This window comes from Electrophorus electricus, chromosome 10 (genome assembly GCF_013358815.1).
Source record: "Electrophorus electricus isolate fEleEle1 chromosome 10, fEleEle1.pri, whole genome shotgun sequence".
Lineage (NCBI taxonomy): Eukaryota > Metazoa > Chordata > Actinopteri > Gymnotiformes > Gymnotidae > Electrophorus > Electrophorus electricus.
In genome coordinates this window covers 14,415,170-14,435,097 of record NC_049544.1, presented here as the reverse complement: position 1 = coordinate 14,435,097, position 19,928 = coordinate 14,415,170, and the positions used below count along the sequence as shown (strand labels likewise).

The window sequence follows — 19,928 nt, the reverse complement described above, 5'->3', positions numbered from 1 at the left end:
ACTCTCCTGTTTTTTCATTAAATCATCCCCACAATAAAATAGAATTTATTTTCACACACATCTGAGTCCATTTAAAGATCATACTTTCAGTTTACTGTTCTTTGGTTCTGTCTTGGTTCTTTCTGTCTCATTGTCTGTTGCTCTGCTTTTTTTGTTCCTTTATTATATTTTCTCTATGCATGTTACTTTTAATTATTTTAGTTTAAGTCTTCTGTAGCACTTGCTTTTTGTTTAGTTTAGTCTATTTTCTTTGTCCGATTTTAATTTATCTAATTGTTCAGCACTTGCCAGACCACTCTCAGGTCTTATTATCCTCTGAGCGCATGGAGTCAGCCAGATGTCAGTTTATGTTTATGTTGTTGATGTTTATATTTTTATGTTTTTGTTGTTGATTTTTTTTGTTGTTTGTATGACCAGCTTCAGTCCCACCTGCTCTGTACAAGGTCCAGGAGAGGTGACGTGTGATCAGTGTGAGCAGGGATACACAGGAGCCCAGTGTGAGAGGTACACTTAGCACAGTTGTGCCTGGCCACCAGCAAAGGGTCCTGCACAGTCTCACAGTCAAAGTGAAGGCAGACTATTGAGGAGCAACTAGCGAACCCAGCTCCTCCCTCAGTGCCAATTCTCCTACCATTCTCAGGTGTGCTAATGGGTACTACGGCAACCCCACCGTGCCAGGTCAGAGGTGCTCTGTGTGTGAGTGTAACGGCAACGTGGACCCATTGGAAGTGGGCCACTGCGACGGTGTGACGGGTGAATGTGTGAAGTGTGTGGGACACACTGCGGGGCGACACTGTGAGCATTGTCAGGACGGCTTCTACGGTGACGCCATCGCAGCGAAGAATTGCCAAGGTGCGAACCCTAGAGAGTTTGAGCTTTCTATCATCACAGACTTGAAAATCACTTTAAAACACTGCTAACATCTCATGGCTAAACAGTATGATGACATTTCATCATGATTTATTTATTGCATGTGTAATCCTTTATGATATTATGAAAAATATCATGGTAAGTAACTTAAAATATATGTTAGCGCCATCTAGAGGACAGTAATTTTGTTGAATGTTCTTGTTTTTGCAATCCGTTTGTACTGAGTTTCAAATCAACAGCATTTGACAGGCACATTTTGCTTTATACAGCATCATTGTTGTGTGTTTTATTTTGTTTTTAGCCTGTGGCTGCCATGGCAATGGCTCGGCCTCCAGCGTGTGTAACGTTGTTACTGGCCAGTGTGAGTGTAAGGCCAATGTGGCGGGGGATAAGTGTGACCACTGCCAGGTAATGTTCATTCATTCATTCATTTATTCAGTTGGTTCTTTCAGTCATTTATATACCATGTTATTAATTTGCCATGCGAAGTTATTATCTTATAGATAATTTAACAATTCATTCATACTTTCATAGGGTAGTGGCTTTTTTACCAATAGTGGCAGTAAATGTCACGGATCTTTGTTTGTTATGCACTGACTGTGCACAGTGCTGTCTGTCATGTTCCCATGTGTTGCACTCACTGCTCCGTGGGGCTGCTGCCATGGGTTCTGAATATGCATAAGTGTGATCGGATGTTCATTTGCACTCCTGTGGGTGGATAGTGGGGGAAAGGTGGGTGTGGACCGGAAGGGACTTTGGCTGGATGTGGACGTTAAAAGGGCGCAGCTGTTCCTCCAGCCCAGTGTCAGATGCTTGGGCTGGGGTAAGCGGTGACAACTGAGGCCAGGCAGTCTGGAGCTCTGCTGGGGCCTTCTTGGATATGAAAGACTTCACATTTGGCCAAGTGGCTTAATCGAGATGAATAACAGAGTCTCCATTTGGCATTGGGATAATAATTGCTCACTGTTTGCTATGGCAAGCTGTTCAGTAGTGAGAGCTCACAGCCTTACCACTGTCACTGTGCTTTTCTCTGTTCGTACTAAAGAAAGACCAAGCATTTAGATTTCTTTTGCTAGAAGTGTAATATTTTTCTGTAATATTCATATAACCTCACTTTTTCCTTTGTGTAAGGGAATATAATATACATATAACCTCACTTTTTCCTTTGTTTAAGGCAATTTAAAATGCATATATCCTCACATTTTCCTTTGTTTTGCTATATGGTTGGATGGTTGATTAACCAAAGATGTTTTATGTTCATCAGGATGGTTTCCATGACATTAACAGTGGTGATGGTTGTAAGGCATGCCAATGCAACCGGTCAGGATCAGTTTCAGAAGCATGTGATGAAGATGGTCAGTGCCATTGTACCACTGGGGTAGCAGGGGACAAGTGTGACCATTGCAAACATGGCTACTACAACTTCAGCGATAGTGGCTGCACATGTAAGATGTCTCTCTGCAGTTTGCCACACTGCGAGGTTGAGTTTGATTACTGCGTCATGACAGAGCATATGTAAATCTTTCAGTTAAAATCCACAGAACTGATTAAAAATAAAAGCTTAATGCGGAGTGATTGAAAGTTTAAGCTTCTTCACTAAACTCTTCTTTTCTTGTTTGCAGTGTGTGATTGCGCTTACACATACGGTAATTGCAACGCCAAGACAGGCATGTGTATCTGCCCACCCCACACTACAGGAGAGAAATGTGAACTGTGTGAGGCCAATCACTGGCATCAAGATGGGGTGACCGGATGCAAGGTAACATGAATAAGACCTTTGTTGCATAGACACACACACACATGCACCACACACATACACACATGCACACACTCAGCCGAGTAACCGAGCCTCTTTGTGTGTTTTTCCCTAGCCATGTGAATGCAGTGTGCCAGGCTCAAACTCGTCCCAGTGTGATCTTCTTAGTGGTCAGTGCATGTGCAGACCTCAGTTTGCCAGTCAGAAATGCGACCGATGCGCTGTAGGCTTCAGGAAGTTCCCAGAGTGCACTGCATGCAAATGCGACATCAATGGCACTCGGGAGGAGTTTTGTGATGAGGACATGGGAGTGTGTGGATGTGAGGACCATGGACACTGTGTGTGCAAGGTGCGGTTACAGCTCCCCCTAGTGGTTGTGCTACTCTTATAACTCTTTGGTAGAAAGTGTGGAAAACACATTCAGCCATCTATCTTCCTTTAGAATTTATAATGATATAATAAAGAGTATTCTGCCTCTACCTATGAACTATATTGTTATTTTGGCCTCTCTACAGGTCATTAAAATATTATTCATAAAGCATGGAAAAAAGTGAAAATATACAACAAATGCAATAAAATATAAAGTGATGCATTAAATGATGCTTGCATTAGCACTTACATTAGCTCTTTTTCTGTCTCGCTGCCCTACAGGATAATGTTGGTGGTAATGAATGTAATGAGTGTAAGAGTGGGACATTTGGCCTGTGGGGGCCAAATCCAGCCGGCTGCAGTCCCTGTTTCTGTTTTGGGGTGTCCTCTGTCTGTGAGGAGCTCAGCGGTCTGGTCAGAGTAGCGGTGAGTCTACCCTCTTTTCCAGTTTCACTATCATGATATAATTCCTGAAATGCACTGTAGAAACAAACGTGGCATGGCACATTGAAGTGAGAAAAGATTCTCCGAAGCTCACTAATATGCAGTCTAATAAGTGCACACTGGACACACACTGGAGTATGAAGTTGACAAAAACAGTAGACTCATGTGGAATTGCTATTGAGATGTGCCCCTGCCTGTGCAATGTGGCCTTATAGTGTTTCTCATGCAGGCTCGCACTTAGCCAAAGCAATAGTGAAGGGTTGGAATAGAATGTCTTGCTGGTCAGGTGAAACTTCAAATGGAATGTGTACCCATGGATGATATCATCATCTAACATCAGATGTTCTGTGGCCTGAAGGAGAATTGGAATTGTATATGAACATTACTAATATGCCTGCCAATCCGTTAGTTGCCAAAATGTGTGCTGTCACCCTCCGCTTATTGACATCGGTATTCAGCAGTTTATATTTACATTTATGTTTAGTGAGTGGATGGACTTATTCAGAGTAACTTGCAAAAACTGTGCATAGAAGGTAAAGTGATTCTAACACTGAAAGTCTTATAGAGTTCTTATCAGATTCTTATCTTAGCTTGATCCTAGCTGGTTGTGCAAGTGTAACATTTCACAGTGAAATAATATGAGTACAGAATCATAATTTATATTTAGCAAAGCGGGTCGGTAGTACTAAACTAAACTAAAGTATTGGTGGAAGGTTCTGTCAGCTATGGTAGTCTCCCTAAACCTCTGGAATTAGAATCTGCATGTTCAAAGATCAAACAGAACCACCCCAAGGTTTTTAGCACTGTGAAATATAGAATGCTGAGGCTACCAATGGTAGTGGAAAGATTCAATGTTGGAGAATATGTTGCAAATGTGCTCTGTCTTGCCAAGGTCCAAATAGGCCATGCTCAGTTATATGTCACAGGAACCTTTATTTAATGCCAGTCGTTTAATTGCTTGATGCATTCAAACCTACATTGTCTAATTCTTTCAACCTTTCTTTCCCATTGTTAGATCACCCTGGGTCCTGGGACAGAACTGCTGCATGTTGTGAGCCAGAGTGACCCGCAGGGGACGCTGGAGGGTGTGTATCATTCAGAGGGAGGTGTGCTGCTGGATGTGGCTCAGCTGCAGAGTGCCTCCATGTTCCCAGGGCCCTATTACTGGAGACTGCCCCAGCGCTTCCAGGGCAGCAAGGTATAACACTGCCCTCTACAGGACAGGGCTGTTCAACCAAGAGACTAGGGGTTGCAGACATTTGTTTTTCACTAATAACCACACATCTGAACTGAAGATGGTCTTCGTTTGTGAAATCATGTGCTTCTCTGCCAGGTTGTCCCAAAAACCAAGTCTGAGTAGCATTGCTGTAGACCACATCGGCTCATGGGCTAGTGGTGGATTTCTGCTTCAGGATTATATGCCTTCATTATTTGTCCAAGTTACATGTTTTGTAAAACTGTATATTATTCTTAACTCCAAGCTGAATTTTGGATATTATAATTATTATATTATTATATCTGTGACAGTTCATTCTCTAAATGTTTTTTTAATCCTTCAGATTTGGCAAAGCCACAATAACTAAATAAAATAAATCTCTTGCTCTGTCATACAGTTAGAAAGGCAGACTGAGCCAGGTGTAGTGCAGCTCATCCAATGTCTGTTCTCTCCCTGTAGCTGCTCTCCTATGGTGGCGAGCTCTCCTATACTGTGGCCTTCTCGGCGTTGGATGGCTCGGGTCTGTCTAATCATGAGCCCCAGGTGCTGATGAGGGGAGGGCACCTGAGAAAGCTAGTCATCTACACGAACATGCCCGCCCCAGAGAACGGAGTGCGCACCACACAGCGCATCCCCCTCACAGAGGTGAACACTACCCATACACTCCATGTCACGCATCACACATAGATCTGCACCATATGGTACTATTAGAGTGATTGCAACTTGAATCCAATGTATAGGCACACATGAGGCAAGCCAACATATAAAATTTAGAAGTGCACAGCAAGAGGATCAAGATCTGTTTCTACAGTGTCCACATGCTCTGAGAAAATACTTGATAACTATAAGGCATTTCCATTTGAATGGAGCCTTTTGAATTGGGGTACACCACAGAAAAGATGTATTTCCTGGAGTTAGCCACTCTTGTATGTAAATAGGCACATATTTACTGAGCACCCACACATACAAAAGGAGTGCAGTATGGAAGTGTGGGAAAGCAGAGGGAACAGTAGCTGGTTCAGCTCCAAGTGGGTCTGTTCGGAAGACCTATTAGAAGCTGACAGTGAAGTCCTAATCTTTCACTGGCTGAGCAGCACAAGTGGAAGTACTTCAACGCGGTGTCGGAGAAAGCAGTGAGTCGAGCAGACTTCATGGCCATCCTGAGCAATGTGGAGTACATCATCATCAAAGCCTCGTATGGTACAGATCTCCAGCAGAGCAGGTCAGTGCACTGTCCTGAGAACTGCCTCACACACACACTCCCTGGCCCATGCCTTACCTACATATTAATACATCTTGAAGAGTGTCGAAAAAAGTTTTTATCTTTACACAAAAGCTTTGGGCGCTCTCAGAATTCTTGATTCAGAGGCCCAGTGGGCCACAGACAGTGTGTGTTTTTTGGAGTCTTTAGATTTTATTTGTAAGTCTAACGTGGTGTCTTTGGCTCTCTGCAGGATCTCAAACGTCTCCATGGAGACCGCAGTGGAGGCTGATGAGGCACCAGAGGCTGTTGTGGTGGCCAGGCTGGTGGAGACTTGTGATTGCCCTCCAGGCTATGCTGGCCTGTCCTGCCAGGTAACTACCCCCACATGCCCCCACACACCAAGCCCTAACGCCAGGCCCTCCTGAGCCCTATTCCTTTGGCCTGGCATTATAATACCAGTAACAGTCTCTGGGTATCCATATTCAGACCATGTAGGCACGAGTACTGAGCAGTAGACTCACACTTAAGATTGGAAGTGGTAGAGTGATCTGGGGTATCATCTGTTCTTTTTAATAGAGTTGTGATTTAGTAGTCAGTTATCATTGTGTGTATGTGTGTTTATTTGTGTGTACATGTATCTGCTGTAGGAGTGTGCTCCAGGATACTACAGGCAGCCTGTGTCTGAGCTCAGTATGAGGGGCATGAACAGGCCTCTGATTCAGCCCTGCGTGCCCTGCAGGTGTAACAACCACAGCCTGGCCTGTGACCTGGACACGGGCGAGTGCTTGGTAAGGCAGCTTTCCATATACCACAGCTGCCTATAAGCCTATACTGCATTATGCCATTCTAATCTGTATTTTTCTGGATTTTTGCTCTGTCTTTGCTCTGTTCTGCGTTTACAGAGTAAATAGTAATTTATGTATTAAACATAGCTATTTTTCCCTTTGTACCCAGGGCTGCCAGCACAACACAGCAGGCAAGCAATGTCATCTGTGTGCTCCAGGCTATTATGGCAGGGTGACGGGCTCCATCCGTGACTGCTCCCTTTGTGCCTGTCCATTGCAAAGCAATAGGTAACACTTGCCACCAGCACCCCACCAACTCCTCTACTCTAACATGCATGCAAAACATGACTCAATAAAATACAATACTATTCCATTAGTATTGTAAATAATCTTGTGTTCCTATGAATTATTGTAGCAAAAAAAAAAAAAAAGAAATTTGGTTTAAAATTAAAAGTCGATTGGATGTTTGTGCAGTTTCAGCCCCACCTGTGTGCTGGAGGGAGTTGGGGATTACCGTTGCAATGCGTGTAATCCAGGCTACGAGGGACGCTACTGTGAGAGGTGTTCCTTGGGTTACTATGGTAATCCCTCAGAGCCTGGCGGGAAGTGCCAGGTATGTCAGTGCAGTGAGACTGGCTCCCTCCATGAAGTGTGCGATGCACAAACAGGAAAGTGTGTGTGCAAGCCTGGGTTCACAGGTCATCTTTGTGACCAGTGTGCAGACAGACACGTCCTGACCAACAACCAGTGTGTGTGTGAGTATCCTGCATCACACATAAAAACACATGCTCTTATCCTCTCAGTACACACAGTTTAAAAAAATCTTTGCACTATAATTAAATTATGATGGCTCTAATATTTAAATAATGTTTTAAAAATTTAATAATTTTGGACATATTTCACAAAATTGTGCTTTCATGTTTTAGTCATCTGCTGACAGTTATGTTAAATTATACATGATGCTGGTCAAATAGCTAATGTTAAGAGCTGAAGTTGTTTTGAAAGCACAACAAGAGGCTTTAAAAAGGCTTTCATCTCCCTGCTTGATGGATGCCGTGGCGCTAGCTAATGACTGCTCTTCTCAGCATGTGATGATGAATGCACTGGCTTGTTGCTGAATGATGTGGATTCTCTGGAGGCCTTGCTCCAGTCTCTGAACCTGAGCGGCGCCGTCCTGGCCCCCTACAACCTGCTGGTCAGCCTGGAGAACCAAACCCACGAGCTCCAGGTGTGAGCGCAAATCCAGTAATCATCACATATCTGGTTTTGCTAGTTAAGAGGCCAGGACTTTAGGAATTAATCAAATACCAAATGTGTGAAATACTACTAGTGTGAAATGCGTTTTGTGTTTATATTCTAATCTGTATTTAATAATATGTGATAAACACAATAGATTGTGGCTGTTTATTACTGTTCTCATAGACTGCATTATCATCGGAGCAGAATTCAAGCTACCAACTGAGCAGGAGGGAGGAGGATGTTACAGACCTCAGTGAACAAGTGGATATGCTTTATCAAAAGGTTTCAATATTACATCTCGCCTCAGATGTCTTGACTGCAGTGTTATTGGAATGTCTTTCTACAAGTGTGCTGCTTGCCTTCCTCCATTACCAGGCCATGAATATGCTTGCTTTTGGTGAAGATGTTCTTCAGGCTTCTGAAGAGGGGGTTCATCAAGGAAAAGTCCTTCTTGACTTGATTTCCAACATTCATACTGCCATCCAGGGTACGTGACATGCATGTATTCGTAGCTATATTCATAACTGTTTGCTAACCTTTTTTAAAAGGCTATAAAACATACACACCATGAGAAAGACTTTTGCATAGTACTAATGTAGTATTACCTAAAGTGATTACCTTATAATACCATGGTGATAATTAACACTATTACCTGTCTTCATTCTTGTCTATAGAACTCTGTAGAAAAGGGTATTTTAATAACTTATTTTGAAGCACTACTGTTCACAAACAGCAAGCATATCACTGATTGTAACAAAGCTGTGGGTCACTCTGCTTGGCTGTGATTGGTCTAGTTGTGGAGGAGGAAGTGGGAAAACTTAATGACACATGGAGGGAAGAGGTGGAAGAAGGCAACAGCACTCTTCTGCAGAAGCAAATGGCCGCCATGCTGGAGAGCATTAGGTCCACTGACTTGGCCAGCAGCAGTACAGCTGCTGAAGATGAACTCAGGTACACTCCTCACCTGCTTCACTGTGTCACTTCAAGAAGCTGGAAGAGAACTCTGATTTTTCTGCACAGCATTCATAATATCCGTGTAATACTTTGAAATATAATTTTAGAACACAGTTCTATTTATTTATTTATTTATCAAAGAGCTTTGGGCTTTTGGACTATAGGCTGTATAGAAAATATGATAAACAAAATGTCATAGCTCATACAACGTGTTCAGTGTGTGTAATCTCTTATGTCTGGTGTTGGCAGAGCTGCAATGGCTGTGCTCAAGTGCATACAAAAGGATATACTGGAGGTCTCATATCACACCCAAACCCTGAAGCAGAACGTCTCCACAGCACTGTCCAGATATACCCAGCAGCTCCAGGAGTCCCGAGAGCTCCTTAACACAGCTGAGAGCCGCACCAATGACACAGAACACCTTCTGAAGAACATTCACAACAACCTGGAGAAGTTCATGGTGAGCGTTTCTCTAAGATTGTGATATATGGTTAGTTGTTTGGTTGCTTATTAGAATAAGATTATAGAAGAATGCATGGATGAATCTACGGAAAAATCAAGAAGTTTGTGTAATCATGTAAATGACTAGTATCTGGAACTTACCACAGTCCTTAAGGGAGAATGTCAGTACTGTGAACCAGTCAGTGGAGGCCAATCTGGAGGAGGCTCAGGATCTGTTAACTGATGCACTCAACATCGGTGGAGACATGCACAACTTCACAGCGGTGAGGCTGGACATTTTACTGAGTAGAAAAACAATTATGGGTTCATAGTAAGGACTCTATCCTTTATACGACCTAAAGTATAAAGCACTTACTGTTCATCAGAATGTCTTAAGCTTCTTTGCCTGATGTGATGTTTCTGATGTGGTCATAATGTGTCAATGTGATGTTTCTGAAATGGCTTGTGTAATGTGGATGTATTGTGTCTGATGTCGATGTGATGTGTGTGATTCATCCTATCTGCTGATGCTGTTATGTTGGCCTCTTGCTGATCAGAGGCTGGAGGAGGCTAAGGACGAACTACTCCAGTGGAGTCCCACTCTGAGGAAGCACGTGGACACTCTAGTGATGCAGCTGACCAAGAGAGACGCTCTGCAGCTAGTCTACAGAGCAGAGGACCATGCCCAAGCTCTCAGCAAACAGGCGCAAGCACTCTACAGGTGTGTGTTTGTGTGTGTGTGTGTGTGTGTGTGTGTGTGTGTGTGTGTGTGTGTGTGTGTGTAAGGGGGATGTATATGCAGAAAGAGATTTTATTAAGTGTACTGTACATAACCAGTAATGCAACCTAGACATTATGTAGTGACAAGCATTTCTTCTCTTGGGAACCATTCTCTAGCAGAGTGTTATCTGCAGGAAGCAGGGAATGTGTACTACATCTGTGAGTGTATGGCATGAATGCCACTGTGCTTATGATGTGTTTCCTGCTTTTGTGCAGTAATCTGTCTGAAGTGAGAGGAGCCTCACTGAATGCCACCAGCACCTCCCAGGCCTACTCTGACATCAGTGCTACTATCCAACAGGCTGAGGATCTGGCTCTTGTAGTCAGTCAGAATGCTAGTACTGTCTTTAACCTGGTGAGTCAACCACCAACTCTACATGGTACTGCAAAGCAAATTCAATTATTATGATCATCATTATTGTTCCGAGACATCGAGTAAAAATTGATTTATTTTTGAATGCATTTTTTTTCTACCTTGTTACCTCTTAATGTTAAAAAAAAGATAAGTGCCATGTGGCATTATTTGGGAGTTAATTTGCTTTTATTACTATCTTTTTTTTTCTTAATTTGCTTTCTTAATTTTAATTATTTAATTATACCCTTTCTCCAAAAGACTGTGCTGTCAGACAAATCTCTAACTCAGCTTGGCAAACAAGTGTCTCAGAGAAGCGCCAACATTGTGGATGAAAGTGCAGCTTTGAACAACTACACCGAAGGCAAGTTGTGTCACTCTCTCACACTGACTTGTTTGCACATTTACACATATACTCATACCCACACACGTGTCTGTAGGAATTCAAATTAATTTCTATATTCAGATATGTTGTATTATTGTATATGTATTGCCTTCCACAGAACTAGTTCTGAATGTCAGTGATGTAACTGGCAGGCTCAGTTTTGTCTGTGCGAGTGTGCACAATTTCACGCAGCTGCTTCCAGAGGCTCTGATTGTCCTGGGGAACCTCTCTGATGGTAGGCCTCAACTGCCATTCTTAAAGACCACAGCCCTGTCTATCCCTGCGCACTGCCATATTCACCTAATGCCCTCCATCTTCTGCATTTATAGCCACTTGTGACATGACACTTTCTCCAACGACTCAGTGTCTACTGCCACTGCTGCTCATAGAAAGTTTAAACATTGTAAATGTATGGGTAATGTAAATAGCAGAATCTTATTATCTGTGACTTATAATTCATCTGACGCTGATCTAGAAATGTAGTCTAGTTTAATGCAGGCCTGTTTCTGACTCTTTTGTCTCCTCGTCTCCATAGTTAGAGTTGAGGTTCTGGAAGCAAAAGAGCAGGTGAACAGGAGCACTGCTTCACTGCAGAAAGCTCTAGAGCATCTGGAGAGCTACCACGATAAGCTCGAGGAGTCTTCCTCAGCCATCAGCTCAGCCAACAGCAGCACCAGGACTGTTAACAACATGGTCAAGGCTTCGGAGGAGACTGGTAAGTTTCTTCATACAGCACAACTTATGTCACAACTTTTACACAGGCACTAATACAGCTGCTACAGGACATTTTTCTTTACATTGAAAGGAATATAGAAATTAATAGTTTAATGGCTCAGTACTTCATTACATGCTGTACTCTGTGTCAAAGTGTATGTGGCAAAAACCTTGAAGTCTAATCCTTCAAAAGCTTAGCCAATAGAGCCAGTAGAAAAAATATATACCAGAGCTCACGGTCTTACACTGCTAATCATTATATTATGTCATTACAGCCAATGCAGCTGAATCTAAGCTTAAAGAGGCTGAGCTACGGGCACAGAGACTCTTTGACAAGCTGAAGCCTCTGAAGATGTTGGGAGAGAATTTGAGCAGGAACCTGTCTGAGATAAAGGAGATGATCAACCAGGCCCGCATGCAAGCAGCCTCAGTCAGTGTGCCAAATATGTGCACAGTTCTTCCTTTCAATCTTATACAACAGCCTATTCTATCAGAGCTGCTGTTGCATTACCTACATCTAAATCTAGGTCAATGAGAAATTATAAACTAATAATGCCATATCTAAACATTTTAAAAGCAGTTAATATATTATATTCTCCTTGGTGCAGATTAAAGTTGCAGTGTCAGCAGATCGGGATTGTGTGCGAGCATACAAACCAGAGGTGACCTCCAGCAACTTCAATACTCTCACCTTGACTGTGAAGACGAGTGAACCAGACAACCTGCTGTTCTATATGGGCAGTAGTTTCAGTGTAAGTTACTCCATCCAGATTGTTCTCTTCTAAGTATATCTTCAGGATTTCATACACTGATTGAGCCTTTACGTCAATATCAGGTGGATTTCATGGCACTTGAGATGAGGCATGGGAAAGTGGCTTTCCTATGGGATTCAGGCTCTGGACATACAAAGCTGGAGTATCCCGGTGTCCAGATAAACAACAACAAATGGCACAGAATTAACGCCACCCGGTAAGTGTCTCAAACTTAACAGTCTTAGCTTGGTGCTAACATTATTCTTGAAGTGGAGTTTACATGATCTAAATGTACACTAAATGTACAAATTAATGTTTTCACATCATGAATATAGTAAAACTGATTTTATTATAATAATTATTATTATTGCTTTGTAGATTTGGAAAGCAAGGCTCCCTTACTGTTCAGCAGATGGACTCGGAGCCATTTCCTCCAGTGAAGACCGTAGCCCCAGGCTCATCCACCATCATGGATGTGAACAAGTCCACCTGGGTATTTGTGGGAGGCCTGAGTGGCCAAGTTAAGGTAGGCTGAGTGGCTTTTGTTTAGAAGGGTACAACAAGGACCTGTATTGCACCCATTTTTTCCACCATTTTTTACCCAGAAATCCTCTGCAGTGAAGATAACTCACTTCAAAGGATGTATGGGTGAGGCATCACTTAATGAAAAGAACATTGGCTTGTGGAACTACGCTGAAAGAGAAGGAGGTTGTGGCGGTTGCTTTTTGAGGTAACTTCCAGAAATCTAACAGTTTAGACGTATAACCATATATGTGGCTATATAGTTATGCCAGAAATTCAGATTTTCAGTTATTCAGAATGTCTGAAATGATATACCATTAGGATGTTATACAGCTGGAATGTATATCATTATTTTAGATGAGCTGATATAGCTTCCCTTGATATTTAAGTATGTAAATATTGGGACTGTAGCCCACAGATAGAGGAGACTGCATTCTACTTCGATGGCAGTGGGTATTCAGTGGTGGAGAAGTCTCTGCGGTCCATCTCCACAAGCATCGTCATGTTCTTCAAAACCCTCTCACCCAACGGCCTACTGCTCTACCTGGCCTCCAACGGCACTGTACGCTCCCACCATTACAATTATCATTGATTGTTTTCCTGTTTTGTAATTTGTGTTAATTCCAGTCTGTGTTTATCACTATAGCCTTTATGTTTGCTCTTGTGTTAATGTCTTAATGTCTTGTATTCATGAAGAGAGACTTCTTGTCCATTGAGCTGGTGGAGGGCAGAGTGCGTCTGACCTTTGAATTAGGCTCTGGACCTCTAACGCTAACCTCCACCAAAGCCTACAACACAGGGGTCTGGTATAAGATTGCCTTACAGCGTAACAAACGCAAAGGTGGGCTTAACTCTGTAGTGAACTACACATTTATAATCTAACAAAAAGTTACCACATGCCCATGTTTGGAAGTGTGACAAATTTTGATAGGAACATTTATGCAAACTATATTTGAATGGAAACATTAAGTGTATGTTATCATAATTCTAGTAATTGTCATAATTATAGTTTCTCAGTATGTTTTCTCATCCCTAACATCTTTGTGTTTCTCACTTCACCCTGTATGAAGGTTGCATCTTTACAGTATCTGTAGTGTTTTCCTGTTCATGATGGCACCAGAGGTAGTAACAGGTGTGGTAAATATATTTTGTGTCCAGGCTATCTAGCGGTGATGACTGCAGACAACCCCACAGAGAGAGAAGTCATGGAGGCGGAGTCTCCTGGGACCGCCTCTGATCTTAATCGCTCAGACTTGGATCCCATTTACATTGGTGGGCTGCCTGTATCTAGACCAATCAGGTAAAGCCTGCCTGAAAGACACCTCATGTCAACTCTGAAAAATATTTTTGTTGATATTTTGGAAAAAGCTGCAAACTGAATTCCTCTAGGTGACCCAAAATATTTTCAAATAATTCACTGTTCTTTAAAATATAATCTATGCTGTTTTTAAAATCATTTCTGAAAACAAATCCATAACTTCTCTAACTTGTTTCAGGAGGCAGGTTGTTGCGCGCTCCTATGTTGGCTGCATTAAGAATGTGGAAGTTGCGAGAACTAACTTTGACCTGCTGAGGGAGGCCTATGGTGTAAAGAAAGGATGCATCCTAAAGGTAAGAAACAAGGTGGCGTGTAGAATATCATGCTCTACAACTACTGCTTTAAGGACACGTGGCTTCATAGCGCCATGTGCATCTACAGAAATTATATTCACCACAGGAGGGCAGTGGTTGTCTTTTCATGCCAAAATGTAGAGAAATACTACAGTATGTTAGCCCAATAAATATGCAGTGCTTCTGTAGGTGTCACCAAAGCACCCTCTATAAATAAGCAGAACTTTGTAAGAAGGTGGAATATAGTATTTTCTGCTTTACAGCATCCTTACCTCAAGGGTTAATTAAAAATTTGATTAATGCAGTATATCGAAACTTAAGAAAGTCTAGGTAGCATGATGATGAAGGTGCATGGTTGTGTGTGCTGCAGCCCATCCGCAGTGTGTCCGTGCTGGGTGGAGGCTATGTGCAGATGCCTGCCATCACCGTGTCACCTCAGATGGAGCTCATGAGCAGCTTCTCCAGCCGCAATGGTAGCGGCCTCATCCTGGCAGGCTTCGGCTCACCGTCAGGCCGCAAGCAGCGCCATGCACAGCAGGTACCAGAAACGCACTGCCAGCTGGGGTGTCTCCAGGCCCAAAGCCATGTGCCCAACCACTGTAGATCTCACAGGATCACACTCGCAACAAGAACAAATTATCCCAAATAGTGATTTCTGGATAGAATTAGTGCAGTTTTAGCACATGAACTGCTTGTTTCTGATAGCTTTAATGTCGAATGCTGTTGTAGCTCCCGTTTTAGCTTTGAATTAACATAGTGCCATTTCTCTTTCTTTCTGTAGCCTTTCCTGGCCGCCATGTTAGTGTCTGGCCGTGTGGAAGTCCACATTGCAGTGGTGGAGGGAGGAGGTGTGCACAAAGCAGTTGTCCAGTCACGAAGTGGCACCTTTAGTGATGGACAGGAGCATTCCCTTATCCTGCAGAGAAACAAGAGGTCTGGCCCTGGTCACCATCAAATTTGGTCAAATCAATAAAAGTGTAATAAAGTAATAAAGTGAATATGATGTGACACATCATATTTCAACCTTTAAATACTTTTTATAAAAAGCCATACACTAAATCAATATTCATTTTCATCGCTTGTTTTGTTGATGCTGTGTGGTACACGTTTCAATGCAGGACATTAACAGTGCATGTCGATGAGGATCATCAGGCAACAGTAAGGCTGGGCTCAGCTGCAGAGAAGGTTCTTACTCTGACTAACTTCTACATTGGAGGAGTCCCACCAGGAGAGGGCGCTGAAGTGCTCAGTTTCACTACGCCTTTTTATGGTTGTATCAGGAACCTGGCTGTGGATACCATGTGAGGCCCTGCTCAGCCCTATAACTTGCTAAAGCAGTTTTATCTGCATGTAAACACAAATTAGACACAGTTAATTATAAAGTTAAAGACTAAAAGTGTGAAATACTGATATTAGTATAACATTCCTATGTTCCTGTTTACATAAGGCAAGAAAAAAAACCCAGAAAAAACAATTTAAAGCAATGTCATTGCTCCCTGAATAATATGCATTTACTCAAGATGCATTTATTTGGCTTGTGTAAACAGGGTCATTGGTTAAAGGAAATGTAGACAAAGTTAAATATTTTAGACAGATGCTTGAATCTTAGATATTCATGTAATTAATGACAAATTTGGTAAATGCATGATTAAGTGTCAGGGTTATGTCTAAGTCAAAGTCAAACAGTTACAATTATCTGACTAAGCACTATGTTATCTAGATGTGTAGATTTACCTCCAGATTGCCAAAATCACTGACTATCACTGGGTAACAGCATTGTGCTTCACCAAAATTAGACCTTGAGTCACAAACTAGCTGAAAGACATCTCACCTAGGTCACATGTTTAGGAGTTGATTGTCAGCCAGTGCCTTCAGCAGTGACTGTTTGCTGGCAGGCTCATGGACCTGTCTGGTGCAGTGAAGTATGAGCGAGTGGATATGGACAGCTGCCTGTTGGAGGAGCGGCCCATGCGCGTGCTTCTGACAGATGAGGGCGACACGGAGCCAGAGGCCATGTCTGAGCTGGGCCACAAGCCTGTGTCAGAGGCCACTGAACTCAATGCAGTTACACCCGGGTCTGCTGCTGTGAGTGTGCACCCGCATGCTCACACACGCACACACACACTAAAAAGATTTTTAGTCAAATTGTCTTGATACCATACGCCAACATAACTCTGTACATACCTCTGTGGGCTATACAAGGTAAAAGGAAGTTTTACAAAACCACAGCTTACTGTATTCAGCAACCATCTATGTACAGAAAACTGGGAGAATGCAAGACATGCAGGCACTGTGTCGTATGCGTTAAATGCCACTGCTTTGTCAAAGCATGAACATGCATACTGATTCATGACTATGACAGTGATAAAAATATTTTCATCCACATGTACTAATAAGGTATTGTACCTCCCCAGTGTGTTGCCTTGGACCATAGCCGCCATATACCAGGTGCCCACCAATTTGGGCTCTCCAAAAACAGCCACATGATCATCAACTTCAAGAATAAGACAGTCAGGTCAAGGTAGGCATCCAAAGCTCTTCCACTGACTTCCTACGCGTTATTTTTATTATTTTACATTATGGATTATTATTTTAGTCCCATTCCACCATGTTGTCCAGTATATATTTCACCCAACATCTACATTTACACCATGGATTCTTGTAGTAACTGAACGAATACATTCTAAGAGTTGCAGGACAGGACAGATTGTTAGATTACTGGTTAGATCATTGGCTTTGGAAGAGTCCTGCGTGATGTGCCCGGTTGTCCTGTCTTGCTTTCTCAGGTTGTGCTTCACGCTCCCATTTCTCTCACGTTTAATTCTTTTAATTCCTTCACCCTATGAGGTGCTGTGAGGTCCTTCTGTATTCATGAACTGTTGGGAGTGGTCCAGTGTTGGCAGTGCAGTGCAGAGAACATGATCTCCTCTCCAGAGAGCAGTGACTGTTAGATGTGCATAATTCAGGAAGCGTGCTGCAGGGCCTGCTTACAGCACCTCTCTTACAGACGGCACCTTGAACCATCATGAGCCCTTGGACTCAGTCCTAACTTGTCCACTGCTGGATGCATCTGTGACATAACATTAACAGTAGTACCATATCCAGTGTAGAAACATCATATAATAATAATTATTTAGTCATGGCTCTGGGTATACTGAACACTGAAACTCTTGCTTTTGGAAGAAAATGAAAACACAGATCAGTGTCTTGATAGAGTTGAAGTATTCTTTACAGTGTGTGAGTATGTTTATAATGTTACTCTTGGCCATGCGTGATCTCAGTATGCTCCCTCTGCAGTTTCACAGTGGAACTGTCTGTGCGCACGCTGGCTCTGAGCGGCATCCTGTACTACATGGCGAACACTAACCAGCAGGACTATGCCACACTGCAGCTGCAGGCGGGACGACTGTTCTTCTCCTGCGATCTGGGCAAAGGCATGGCTGTCGTCACCTTCCCAGTGCACATCAGCGACGGACGCTGGCACACTGTGAGTCTGCCCCTGGGGGATGGTCCATCTCCCATCCAGACAAGGCTTTCATTCCTTCTGTTCTTCTCCCTGCCTCTGAAGTATTCAGAGAGCCACTGTGCATGGTGGAGTTGGGTGGATTGTTCTGCTCTGTGTGTGGGTGCAGGTGAGAACAGACTTCAGTAAGAAGAGCACAACGATCAGTGTCGATGGGGTGGAGTCAGAACGCACTCTAATCAAAGGTCACACTCTGGACGTGGAGGGGAGGCTGTACTTGGGTGGCTTGCCTTCTAGCTACACCTCCAAGAGGACTGGAAACGTTAGTACCCTTTACACAAGTTCATAAACAGTTCATGCAGGGACTTGGTTTACAATCTTTAGAAAGGATTGGTTTTGTTGTAAAACTGGGATGCGTTTCTGTCCCACACAGGCATGGGACGTGGCGCAAGACATCTTCTCTCCACACACAAACCAGAATTAGAATTAGAATGCTTCATTATCATTGCGCAGTGGTGTGACCTGTGATTAGCCCATAACCTGCCACTGGGCCTGTGTTTTGCAGGTGAGCCATAGTGTGGCTGCCTGTATACAGACGGTCAAACTGAACAGCGTTGAGCTGAATCTCCAGAGCGTGGCCTCATCCCATGATATGGGGCCCTGCTTCAGCTCCGTCCAGGATGGCACCTTCTTCAACAGCTCTGGATACGCGGCCTTTAGTCAGTATTATGTACAGTCAGCTTTAGAACTGTTAATGACAATCTAGTGTGTTTTACCCACAGCTTTTTTAATTAGGTGGTTCCAACAGGTCATAAACTGCCTTCTCTATGTCTGTGCAGTGAAAGAGGGTTATTACGTGGGCTCTGATGTGACCGTGATGTTGGAGTTCCGCTCCACAGCTCTGAATGGTGTTCTGCTGGGTGTGAGCAGCACCAGGGTGGATGCCATTGGACTGGAGCTTATCCATGGCCAGGTGGGGAGCGCACCAGCCACTGCATGTGCTACACCAGCCACAGCCAGCCTCTACCCTGCCTAATGATCACACATAGTGATCATCTGTGTTTTAGGCCTCTGAGGATTCTATGTGCCTCATATAATTCTGCAGGCAATTTTGGAACACACATTTAATCTAACCGCTGCTGAAAATATGTTCTGCACAACTTGAATCTTAAAATAAGGACTCTTCACACTTCTATTCTGTCATCCTTCTGTGACACTGACTCTTGTGGTCTCCTAGCTCCTCTCAGTTAGGGGATGTAATGTCCCTCTTCCCTGATGCTCCAGGCTGATCATTCCTGTTGCTCTGCTGACTACACTCCCCCTTGCAGGTGGCATTCCACGTAAACAACGGCGCCGGGCGTTTCTCAGCCGTGTCTCGGAGCAGGGTGGCACTGTGCGATGGCCGCTGGCACACCCTAGTGGCTAAGAAGCTGAAGCACAGCCTGAGTTTGAGCGTGGACGGCGTGAGCGTGAGCACAGAGAACCCCCATTCTTCCTCCACATCTGCAGAGACCAAGAACCCCATCTATGTTGGAGGATACCCAGGTACACCAGCCTCACCTTCTCTTACTTTAGCTTTAAATTTATGGCATGCACTCTTTTTATCTTTTGCTTCTTGAAGAGCAATGGTTTTAAATTTCTTTTCTCCGTACTCTACGCTGGCCCACAGCGGATGTGAAACAGAGCTGCCTCAGCTCTAGAGCGACTTTCCATGGTTGCATGCGCAACCTGCGTCTCTCTAAAGGTCCTATTATAGATGTGTTGGACTTCAGCTCTGCCTTTGCCCGGCCAGGGGTCATACCCCACTCCTGCCCAGCCACGCCAACTGCTTGACTTGCCTCAGTATCCTTCAGGCCACTCCATGTGTGACATTTGTACAAAATCTGCAAAAGCAGATTAACTGTTCAAATTTATTTTCTCTTGTTGTGAGAGTTATATTTGTGATTATTAGTATGTGATGAATCATTTGTGTGATGAAATTTTGAACTTCCAATATGCTGAAATGTCTGCTCATATGTCTGATAATGTACTGCAATAAAGTACTCAGGAAAATTAGTTCCTTGTTTGATCC

At 43.3% G+C, this 19,928-nt stretch overlaps 1 protein-coding gene across 1 annotated transcript in view; it reads left to right on the top strand.

The window, feature by feature from the left end:
* Positions 1 to 19,912, top strand: part of lama1 (laminin, alpha 1) — a 36,751-nt gene extending 16,839 nt beyond the window's left edge. The window contains exons 18-62 of the mRNA XM_035530600.1: positions 418 to 504; positions 641 to 852; positions 1,172 to 1,278; positions 2,135 to 2,315; positions 2,493 to 2,629; positions 2,742 to 2,975; positions 3,278 to 3,421; positions 4,455 to 4,637; positions 5,115 to 5,300; positions 5,750 to 5,877; positions 6,110 to 6,230; positions 6,507 to 6,647; positions 6,814 to 6,932; positions 7,119 to 7,399; positions 7,730 to 7,872; positions 8,067 to 8,165; positions 8,259 to 8,370; positions 8,678 to 8,834; positions 9,087 to 9,297; positions 9,446 to 9,562; positions 9,836 to 9,999; positions 10,275 to 10,413; positions 10,672 to 10,774; positions 10,914 to 11,030; positions 11,331 to 11,510; positions 11,785 to 11,939; positions 12,118 to 12,261; positions 12,345 to 12,478; positions 12,640 to 12,787; positions 12,867 to 12,991; positions 13,195 to 13,345; positions 13,480 to 13,624; positions 13,942 to 14,083; positions 14,280 to 14,394; positions 14,765 to 14,932; positions 15,176 to 15,327; positions 15,513 to 15,695; positions 16,290 to 16,479; positions 16,809 to 16,915; positions 17,692 to 17,881; positions 18,027 to 18,179; positions 18,423 to 18,576; positions 18,697 to 18,830; positions 19,186 to 19,402; positions 19,527 to 19,912. Coding sequence (XP_035386493.1) covers positions 418 to 504; positions 641 to 852; positions 1,172 to 1,278; positions 2,135 to 2,315; positions 2,493 to 2,629; positions 2,742 to 2,975; positions 3,278 to 3,421; positions 4,455 to 4,637; positions 5,115 to 5,300; positions 5,750 to 5,877; positions 6,110 to 6,230; positions 6,507 to 6,647; positions 6,814 to 6,932; positions 7,119 to 7,399; positions 7,730 to 7,872; positions 8,067 to 8,165; positions 8,259 to 8,370; positions 8,678 to 8,834; positions 9,087 to 9,297; positions 9,446 to 9,562; positions 9,836 to 9,999; positions 10,275 to 10,413; positions 10,672 to 10,774; positions 10,914 to 11,030; positions 11,331 to 11,510; positions 11,785 to 11,939; positions 12,118 to 12,261; positions 12,345 to 12,478; positions 12,640 to 12,787; positions 12,867 to 12,991; positions 13,195 to 13,345; positions 13,480 to 13,624; positions 13,942 to 14,083; positions 14,280 to 14,394; positions 14,765 to 14,932; positions 15,176 to 15,327; positions 15,513 to 15,695; positions 16,290 to 16,479; positions 16,809 to 16,915; positions 17,692 to 17,881; positions 18,027 to 18,179; positions 18,423 to 18,576; positions 18,697 to 18,830; positions 19,186 to 19,402; positions 19,527 to 19,690 — 6,874 coding nt within the window. The 3' untranslated portion in view covers positions 19,691 to 19,912. The remainder of the gene's footprint in view (positions 1 to 417; positions 505 to 640; positions 853 to 1,171; positions 1,279 to 2,134; positions 2,316 to 2,492; positions 2,630 to 2,741; positions 2,976 to 3,277; positions 3,422 to 4,454; positions 4,638 to 5,114; positions 5,301 to 5,749; positions 5,878 to 6,109; positions 6,231 to 6,506; positions 6,648 to 6,813; positions 6,933 to 7,118; positions 7,400 to 7,729; positions 7,873 to 8,066; positions 8,166 to 8,258; positions 8,371 to 8,677; positions 8,835 to 9,086; positions 9,298 to 9,445; positions 9,563 to 9,835; positions 10,000 to 10,274; positions 10,414 to 10,671; positions 10,775 to 10,913; positions 11,031 to 11,330; positions 11,511 to 11,784; positions 11,940 to 12,117; positions 12,262 to 12,344; positions 12,479 to 12,639; positions 12,788 to 12,866; positions 12,992 to 13,194; positions 13,346 to 13,479; positions 13,625 to 13,941; positions 14,084 to 14,279; positions 14,395 to 14,764; positions 14,933 to 15,175; positions 15,328 to 15,512; positions 15,696 to 16,289; positions 16,480 to 16,808; positions 16,916 to 17,691; positions 17,882 to 18,026; positions 18,180 to 18,422; positions 18,577 to 18,696; positions 18,831 to 19,185; positions 19,403 to 19,526) is intronic.
* The last annotated feature ends 16 nt before the right edge of the window (positions 19,913 to 19,928 follow it).